The following is a 10,340-nucleotide window of genomic DNA, read 5'->3' on the forward strand; positions in this document are numbered from 1 at the left end:
AATTTCTGGGGGTTGAGCACAGAGCCCCGGATGTAACTCACGCCTCAGTCGATTTCCAAATCCTTGAGAGTGTGGAAGGCCAGCCCTCTCCTTGCTTCTAATCCTCCCTTTTCATTTGCTGGAGGGGGAGGGGGTGGGGGATAAACAGGACTTTTAGGGTACAACTGACCTCTAAGGAGCACTTTCTCGAGGAGCACAGTGATATGGATCAATGCCCAAAGCATAACGGGACGTTTTTCTTTCTCTCTCTCCCTCTCCGCCCCAGGTTGCAGCAGCCTCAGTCCCCTGCCTCTGGCAAGATGGGCGACTGGACCTTCCTGGGGGAGTTCCTGGAGGAGGTCCACAAGCACTCCACGGTGATCGGCAAGGTCTGGCTCACCGTGCTGTTCATATTCCGCATGCTGGTGCTGGGCACGGCCGCCGAGTCCTCCTGGGGGGACGAGCAAGCCGATTTCCGCTGTGACACGATCCAGCCCGGGTGCCAGAACGTCTGCTACGACCAGGCCTTCCCCATCTCCCACATCCGCTACTGGGTGCTGCAGATCATCTTCGTGTCCACGCCGTCCCTGGTGTACATGGGCCACGCCATGCACACGGTGCGCGTGCAGGAGAAGCGCAAGCTCCGGGAGGCAGAGCGCGCCAAGGAGCGTGGCAGCGCCTACGAGTACGCAGTGGCTGAGAAGGCCGAGCCCACTTGCTGGGAGGAAGTGAACGGCAGGATCGTGCTGCAGGGCACCCTGCTCAACACCTACGTGTGCACCATCCTGATCCGCACCGCCATGGAGGTGGCCTTCATCGTGGGCCAGTACCTCCTCTACGGGATCTTTCTGAACACCCTCCATGTCTGCCGCCGCAGTCCCTGCCCGCACCCGGTCAACTGCTATGTGTCCCGGCCCACCGAGAAGAACGTCTTCATCGTCTTCATGCTGGCCGTGGCCGGGCTGTCCCTCTTCCTCAGCCTGGCTGAACTCTACCACCTGGGCTGGAAGAAGCTCCGCCAGCGGTTGGCCAAGCGCCAGCTCCCGGGCGCCGGCGCCGCTGCCGGCCTGGGCCAGGGCTGCACTCCTCCCCCGGACTTTAACCAGTGCCTGGAGAACGGCCCCGGGGCCAAGTATTTCGCCCCCTTCAGTCACAGCGCGGTCTCCCAGCAGAACACAGACAACCTGGCGGCCGAGCAGGCGCCCGGCCAGGAGCAGAGCCCCGGGGAGGGTTTCATCCACATGCGATATGGCCAGAAGCCTGAGGTTCCCAATGGAGTCTCCCCAGGTCACCGCCTGCCCCACGGCTACCAAGGTGACAAGCGGAGGCTCAGCAAGGCCAGCAGCAAGGCCAGGTCAGATGACCTATCAGTGTGACCCTCCAGCCCGGGGCGACCGGTGGGGACAAAGGAGGCCCCGAGGGAGACTGTGTCCCTCTGACCCAAGCCCCTGGTCTCATCACTGCTCCTGGGGGTGGGGGGTGGGGGGGGGCTCGGTCACACTGGCATTGCTCATTAATTCTAGACGGTATGGCCAGGGCTCCAGGAGTATAGATATGTGGCTACCCACCGGGCTGGTCCCTCCCCATCCTCTAGCCTCAGTGAAGAGGGTAGAGGAAGGGAAGAAATCCACGGCAAAATCTGGCTATCCTGAGAAGGATTGCCGCAAGAATAGAATACCAAGAACATACCAGCCAAGTCCCTAATGGCTTCCTTGACTCGGTCATCCTCCATCCACCGAGAGGACTCCCAAGTTCTCAGCCAATAGAGAAGGTCAAGTAACTTTGCATCGTATGTGCTCTTGAACGCGAGCCATACACTCTTGGGCCTTACCTCGGAGTGATGGAGAGGCAGCTTTGAGCCGCCTTGGGCTGCCCCTCTTTCTAGCCAGTCTTCAAAAGGCACCCGAAGAACCTGACCAGCAGCCTTGACTTTACAAGGGCAGACGTCTCCCTTCCATGTTTCAGCCCTTCTTTCTGCCAGGGTGTGCCGGGTCACCGCCACACAGACTCCACCGGAACCCCTTCCGCTGCCTGCCGTCCCATAGCTCCTTTACATTTCAACCCAAGGACAGAGGCTCTCCTTGCCCCTCCCCCGGGGCTGCTCCTGCAGTGCTCCCCTAAAGACCTTATCACCAGGAAGGCACAAGAAGTCGTTGTCCATCCTCTGTCAGATCCTGAGATCACCAGCCTTGGAGGCCAGCGGGACTTCCCCCAGGACTTAGTAGAACAGAGAGAGCACTGCGCTTCTCAGGTTCCCCTTGGGGGAAAAATAATTCTGCTGTGAAGATGAAAATAAAAAGGAGAGAAGATGGGAAACTATTTTTTCCTCTTATTGAGATTCCTCTTACTGACTGCCAACGTAGACCGTCCAGGTGAGGTGTGATGAAAACTGTGGAGGTCCAGCTCTCTGCCTGGAGGTGGGGCAAAGAAGCCGTAGGGAGGGTCTCCAGCTCTTCCGGCAAGGGCCTTTAGAGTTCAGAGACTCCCACGTCTCCCCGGGGCCCCTCTGACTGGCCCGGTGACTTCATTGGCTCCATAGTGGACAGCTGCCATTTTGAGTGCAGATAAAGGATGCTCGAATTGGATACTGAGACTTAGAGTAACATCCTTACATCTTAGAATGCATGTGAGTGTGTGAGTGTGTGTGTGTGTGTGCACTGATAGGATGGCAAAGGGAAGAAGAGTCCTGATAAGAAAACTGTAGAGAAACTTGTGTCTTTCTAAACAGAAAGGCAGGAGAGGCAGGGCAGTGGGAGGTGCAGGTTCAGGAGACTTGGCCTCTGCCCACCTGCCCATCTCTGGACCTTCCTGCTGAGATGTGTATGCTATTGGTGAACAGAGCTGGGGGGCGGACTGGGACACCACGTAAGAAGGAAGACTGGCTGTCCCAGGCCTCTGGAGGGGACACGTTTTTATCTGTTATCCGGCACTAGCACTAAGAGTTCTTCTTCTGTCTCTGAAATGTGTTTTGTGAAATGAACATTTTTTTCAAAGGGAAATTCTATGCAATCCGTCCTTGGTGGGAGGCTTTCAGGAAGGAAAAGGGAAGTAATATGTATAATTTGTCTTAATAAAATTTGTCTCTTCACCTGTCTCTCTTGTGCCCATTTCATATTGTGACTATAAGAGAAAGGTGGAGGGAGAGGGAGCCAGACATGCACAGGTCAAGAGCCCAGCTGCTGCTTTACGTCTGGGCTCCAGCTGGCTACTCAGTATTGAAGACTTTGTTTCCTCATCTTTAAATTAGTAATATCTGACTCAAAGGATGGTTATGTGAAATATTTTTAATAAAGAGTTCAGCAGAGTGCTTTGGGTACAACAATGTCATTAAACGGCAATTGCTATTCACTGTATTCATCATTATTATTTTGAATGCATAAGATTTTAAAATCTGGGATGTTGGGTGATGATTAGATTAACTAGATTAACTCACATGAAGTATCTAGTTCAAATAAAGTTAGGGATTCATTTGTTATCAATTTTTAGAACCAAACAGCTCCAGAAAGTGATAAGAAAACACAGAAGAGGCGAAGCGTCAACCGGACCTTCGTGAGTGGCTAAGGCTTTAGCAACGTGGAGACCCTGAGGTGACTCTGAAACGGGTCTCAGTATCCCACTTTATAGATATGGAAACTGAGTCCCCAACAGTGGGGCAGCTTCTCACTGGCTTCTCTGATTGGGATCCCATTTCTTTGAAAGAAGATAAATGATTCTTGCTCCAAACAAGGGTCAAGGGACCACTTAGTCCTTTTCCAGCAAATAGATGCCAAAGAAACAAAGGCTAGTATGGAAAATAAACACGGTACTACCCACCAAGTGGTCTCAGCATCAGGGCAGGAAAGCTCTTTGGAAGAGATTGTGTGGAGAGATCCTAGAATACATCCTAGGGTCCCTGTGTTGAGATTCAGACGTGCACCTGGCAACTGTCCACGGCTAAGGTCCACTGTCCAAGGCCGGGAACCTGAATAGTCCAACTGGAAAGATGACTCGGGACTCATTTTTTTTTTTCCTCCTAGGAAATAGTAGCACATGTCATCATTTTATCGACAGAGCTATAACATTTAATAGTTTATACACTCTCAGAGGGAAAAGCCCAAGGGATGTATTTTTTCAGGAAGATTTCAACCTCCTCATTTCTGCTCTCATTTTCTCTCCCCTCACCAAACGCTCATCACTAAAGAGCACCCCTCGGCGGATAATACAATGGACACACTCTGGATTTCAGGCCCCTTTCCTTAATTTCTCTCCTCTAATGCCAGATAAAACTAGAGTTTCTCCACCAGTATTTCAATCCAATGGTTAAAGAATTTAAAGGGGTGAGATGCTGATAATACTCCTATGAAGAGTCGTGGTATGAAGGAGTTGCAGATACTTTCCTAATGGCAAATTTCGACAGGCAGAGAGACAAATAAAAGAACAGGACACCTTGGGGGTTGTGTGAAGTATGACTTTCATGATGTACAAATGAAAAAAAAAAAAAAACAGCAAAACTGCCCCAAATAAACCACCCACTTCCCAATCCTCAGGAGGTCCTGGAAGCCCCTGTCCATGCATAGGCCTTTTACAATAAACAGAATTTTCAAGTGATAGATTAGTAACTAGAAAAGGGTTAGTGGTTTTCCCTGGTATCTGTTACCCAGTGATCATCAGAAGTAGATAGGGCCTTTAAGTTTTTACCATTCTTTCAACTAGAAAAGAGGAAAGCTTTCATTTAACAAATTATTTATCAAACAGCTATTTTTATTGGTGCATAGTTATTGTACAGATTAGTGGGTTTCATTGTGGCATATTTGTACAAACATATAACTTGAAGCTTCACTCCCCAAACCCTTCCCTTGCTCTCCCTCCCTCCCTCTTTCTCTTACCTAAAAGTCTCCTTTCTTGAACAGCTATTTCGAGCTGGCATTCTGTTGGGCTTTAAGAATGCAACTCCACACATGGACGTGAGAGTGCAAGCCTGTAATCCCAGTACAGGGGAGGCTGAAACAGGAGGATTGCAGATTCTTGGCCAGCCTCAGCCACTTAGCAAGGCCCTCAGCAACTTAGTGAGTCCCTGTTTCAAAATTAATATTAAAATTAAATTAAAATTAATGCCCCTGGTGTTCAATCCTCAATAAGAAAAAATGAATACAATTTTATAAGCCACATATGGTCCCACCTTTTGTAGCTCTCAGTCTTATGGGGGAGGCCTTCTCATGCAAGTCAACAAGCTGCATAACTTTTAACTGTGGTGCATGACATGAATCATACAAACAAGTAGAAAGTGAGGTCTTCCCACTCACTGAAACAGGTCTGACAGCTGAGCGCCAGCCACCGGTGAGCAGGGAAGAGCTCAGGCAGGTACCCAGTTCCTCCCAGGAAGTCCCAGAATACAGCTGCCCTTATTCCAGGCTGGCCTACCAGTTTTGAAAAACACAGAATTCAAGCAGCCACCTACAACACGTTGGGGCACCAACAGTTTCAAAACACACGTAAAATTTTCTGCAAAACAAAAATAAAAACAATACTCTCAAGGAACCTTTCCACTCAAGAAAGCAGAAGGAATATTTGTAAATGTCTGAATTAAAAGAAGTAACTATCACACATTAAACTGTGAAAAGCCCAACTTAATGTTGCGAGTATATTTCCCACTTGTATTGATTCTTATAACATACTTGGGGTCTTCGGGGCTGGGCCCATTTCCTGGGGAGGGGTGGAAAGGGGAGCTGGGGCTGCCCAGGGACAAGGTAGCTGCAGGCTTCCAGGGAGTCTGGGCTTGTAGACCCAAGGCCATTCCAAAGGGGCTGGGGAAAAGCCACCAGGGAATGTTCCTGAGCAGCCTTGGCACTCGAGAAGGCCAAGCAGCAAGAGCTCACTTGCACAGAGAAGCAGGAGTGGGAAGGACGTGTCTCACACCAGCAGGGAAGCCAGGCCACAGAAGTTGTGCGAGGCGTCAGGTGGGCCGGCAGGAAGGCATCCTGCGCCGGGCCTTAGCTGTCAGTAGGACCACAGACCCGGATCGGGATTTGGAGGTAGACTTCCAGGGTCAGGGGAGGGAGGCTGATGTGCACAAAGCTGAGCTTCACCCTAGGGCCCAGGCATCAGGGCAGAGCCTCAGACACAGTGCAAAGTGAGGGTCATTACCAGAGTTAGAGTGAGATCCAGGTAAATAAAGCTATTGCCAGTAATGTATATAAACTCCTTACCCCAAAGGAATGCCAATAGAGCTTCAGGCACTTCAGCAAGACACGATGAAGTGGCAGGAGGGGAGGGGATTCTTGGCATAGAACCTGGGGCCCTGGGGAGGTCATGACTTGGAAACAGTCATTGTCTGGGTTCAAGGCCATTATGGGACTGGCCACATTTACTTGCTAAGGAAGGCTTCCTCAGAGAGGAAGAGCGGGTGTGCAGCTGTCAGCACTGCTGGAGGCTGAGTTCTCAGCCTGGCCATGCTGGGTGCTCTTGGATCCATGCTGTTCCACCAACAGGGTTCAGGGTGGGGTGGTGGGATGCTATTTTATGCCTTCCTGGGATCTTTTCTTTTCTTTTTTTGTGACACTGAGGATTGAACTCAGGGGCATCCTACCTCTGGGCAACATCCCCAGCCCTATTTTATATTTTTATTTAGAAATAGGGTTTAGCTGAGCATGGTGGCGTGTGCTTGTAATCCCCGCATTTGGGTGGATGGGACAGGAGGATCGCGGTTCGAGGCAACCTCAGCTACTACTTAGTGAGGCCCTTTGCAACTCAGTGAGACCCTGTTTCAATATAAAGAATAAAAATAGGGCTGAGGTGTAACTTGGAAGTAGAATGCCCCTGGGTTTCATCCCCAGTACCACACACACAAAAAAGAAACAAGGTCTCACTAAACTGCAGAGGGCCTCACTAAGTAGCTGAAGCTGGCCACAAACCTGAGATCCTCCTGTACTGGGATTACAAGTGTGTGCCATAATGCCCAGCTGGATTTTTCTATAAATTGGATAAAATATAAACTGGAGGTATTTAAGCTTACAATTGTTTGATTGTTTAATTTAAAATTGAAATTTTTTTATATGGAAACTTGTATAAGACATAGTTGGTTGAGGGAAAAATCAATTTAAAAAATTCATGTATTTTTGGTAATAATAAAACAAACTTAATTGTTAAGTGCTTACTGATTTTTAGGCATTGAGATAAGAAATATTACAAATTATCATTTCCTCTCTACAATAATCCTGTAAGGTCATCTGATCCCACTTTACAGATGAGAAAACCAAGACTTTCTCTCTCCATTCTGCTTCTTAAGAGCTGACATTCGCCGGCCCTTTTTATTTTTTATTTTGAAACAGGGTCTTGTTGAGTTGCTGAGGATCTGAGGCTGGCCGCACACCTCCCATCCTTCTGTCTCAGCCTCCCAAGTCCTGGGATTGCAGGCATGAGCCACCACGCTTGGCTGCTTATCTTATATTCTCAATTAAAAAGGCAAGATTAAAAAACAGAAATAAAAGCTTGATGGATCTTTGGGGGCACTTTAATTATCTCTCCTTTGTGAACTATTTTAACATCCTGTTATTTTTAAAATTAAAAACTTAAAAATATGTTTATATTCAAGCTTTGGGCTAAATTTGGTGTTTCTCTGGGGTGGCTGCCAGGAGCTGCCTCTCTCCATTTCTGCAGAACTCATGCCTTGGGAAAATTTTTCTTTGCTTGGACTCTGCCTGCCACCCTTAAATGGAATGCGGCTAGCAGGAGGCGCCCATCCTGGGTGCAGGCTGCGGCCACAGAGCTGCCGGAGCCTTGGAGGAAGGTGGAGAGAGCAGCCTCCTCGCTGAGCTCCTTCTGCCTCCAGCACGGGGCGCAGTGATCACCTACTCCATGGCAGGGCCCTGGACAGTGCTTACTGATTTCTAGGTATTGGGATAAGTATTTCTAGGTAGTAGGAATACCTAGAAATATATTAGAAATATAAGTATTTCTAGAATGTATTGGGATAAGTATTTCTAGATATTGGGAGGGAGGGTGTTAGGACAGAGGCTGGTCCTCGGTGCAGATCCTTGCAGAGGAGGAGAATAAGAACAAGGCCATGTGACGAGGGAGAGGCTTGGAACACTAAGAGCCCAAAGGACCCTGCAGTTCTCTGGGGGAGGAGAGAGCCTGGGAGGCCAAGAGCTCAGGAAGGGCTGCAGAGAGGAGGTGGCCCTGCCATTGGCTTTGAAAGGGTTAAATTTTATTATATCAGAAAAGAATACTGTGGATTCAACCCAGGGATGTTCTACCTCTGAGCTATACCCTCAGCCCTTTTTATTTTATTTTAAAACAGGGTCTTGCTGGCCAGGTGTGGTGGTCCATACCTATAATCCCAATACTTGGGAAACTGAGACAGGAGGATCACAGGTTGGAGGATGCTTCAGCAAGTAGTGAGACTCTCGTCAACCTAATGAGACCCTGTTTCAAAATAAAAATAAAATAGGGCTGTAAGTGTATCTCAGGGGTAGAATGCCCCTGGGTTCAATCCCCTGTAAAACACACACACACACACACACACACACACACACACACACACAGTCTTGCTAAGTTCTTTTTTTTGTGTGTGGTACTGGGGTTCCTGGAAGCCCTTCTACCTCCGGGCTACACTCCCAGACCTATTTTTTTATATTTTTATTTGGAAACAGGGTCTCCTAAACCAACGCGCACGGCTGGCTTCAAACTTGCGCGATCCTCCTGTCTCCGCCTCCCAAGCGCGGGGATTACAAGCGTGCGCCACCACGCCTGGCCTTGCTAAGTTCTAAGGCTGGCTCAAACCTATGATCTTAAAAGCTGGGCATGGTGGCACATGCTTGTAATCCCAGTACTTGGGAGGCTGAGACGAAAAAATTGCAAGTTCAGGGTCAGCCTAAGCTACTCAGCAAGGTCCTCTTCAATTCAGTGAGACCCTGTTTCAAAATAAAGAATACAATTTAGGTCTGGGGTGTAGCTCAGAGGTAGAATGGTCCTAGGTTCAATTCCCAGAACTGAAAACAACAACAACAATTAAAAAAAAAAAAACCTTACAATCTTCCTGTCCCAGCCTCCCAAGTATTGGGTTTACAGGCGTGCACCACTGCACCTGGCTAGAAAGACTTCTTCAGCGGGAGAAAATAGAACAGATTAAAACAAACAGCAGTGACAGAACAAACAGAGCCTCAGGGTTTGGCCTGGAGCCCTGAGGGGGCTGAGGGAGGAGGCAGGAAGCCCTGGGCCCCTGTCGGAGGGCTCTGGAGGCTGGCCTGTGCTCTGAGGTCTGTAGGGAGCTACGCTCCAGGCTGACTGAAGGCGGCCGTGGTTGAAGTCCATGAAGTTGGATGAGTAGCCAGCCGTGAGCTAGGGACAGACACAGTCCCCAGCACTGGGACTTGGGAAGTGCTTGAGGATGGGGGCGTGGGGGGCTGGGGGTAGAGGGTAGAAAGAAGTCAGGTACAACTAAGAGGTGTCACATCTCCGTGAAACCATTTATTTATTCCATAAAAATTATTTCATTTATTTATCCCACAAAAGTAAGATATGGGCATGCTCTATGCCTTACCTGGTGTCAGGATCTAGGGACTCAGAGAGAAAATCTGTGGTAAGACAGTGGTTACTGTTACGGTTAAGAAGAAGATGTTACGGTTTTGGAAACTGTCCCCGGGTACCCCTGTTAGGCTCCTGGACACAATTTCCCTCAAAACACACACACACACACACACACACAAAACCGCAGGTTCTTGTCCTGAGCTAAGGATAAATATGCAATAGCCCGGACTCTTGCTGAAGAGTTAATGTTTATTAAAAAAGATAGAAATACAGAAGATAGCTACAGCGTCATGTTACCCAGGGGTAACATGAGGGGGTGCTTCGAATGAAATCACCGAAGTACAAAACACGGAACAGACTTTTTATACACGACATCCTCCATCTTGCTTCATGTAATTCTGATGTAGTAAAAATCCCTGTAAAGCTCCTCCCTTTACTTTCCCCGCCAAGGTGTCTCCTTTCAAGATGGTCGAAGGTCATGGTCAAAGGTCAACCCCCCCCTCCCATCCTAGCTAGATTATCCAATTATGTCAACCTGTCTTTAGAATGAGGAGGAGGAAGTCCTAGTTCCCCTCTCCTATAGACTTGCTAATTACCTTTAGCTAGGTTAATTTACATTGGAATAGTTGCCTGCTTCTAGGCAGAAACCAAGTCCTTTCACAGATCTGCCCCTCACCCAATTTTTGAAATATATTTATTAATAATCGGAACTTTCTCAAATCTTCCTAGGCCATTCTCAATACTGGTACAGTTACTCTGCAGCAGAGGGATAATGGATAGTTAGACCCCTTTGAAGCCTTACTGCCTCCTGTTCCAGCCACGTAGGTGCTTCTCCAGGGTCCAGTGGTAGAATC

General features: G+C 48.7%; 1 protein-coding gene across 1 annotated transcript; it reads left to right on the plus strand.

Moving 5' to 3' along the window:
• Window positions 1-299: 299 nt before the first annotated feature.
• Window positions 300-1,355, plus strand: GJA5 (gap junction protein alpha 5; the record flags this gene model as incomplete). The annotated part of the gene is made up of 1 exon (XM_080692986.1): window positions 300-1,355. One exon carries the CDS (start codon window positions 300-302, stop codon window positions 1,353-1,355), a length of 1,056 nt encoding a protein of 351 aa, XP_080549112.1.
• Between the last annotated feature and the right edge of the window lie 8,985 nt (window positions 1,356-10,340).

This window comes from Muscardinus avellanarius, assembly GCF_963383645.1.
Source record: "Muscardinus avellanarius genome assembly, chromosome: 3".
NCBI lineage: Eukaryota > Metazoa > Chordata > Mammalia > Rodentia > Gliridae > Muscardinus > Muscardinus avellanarius.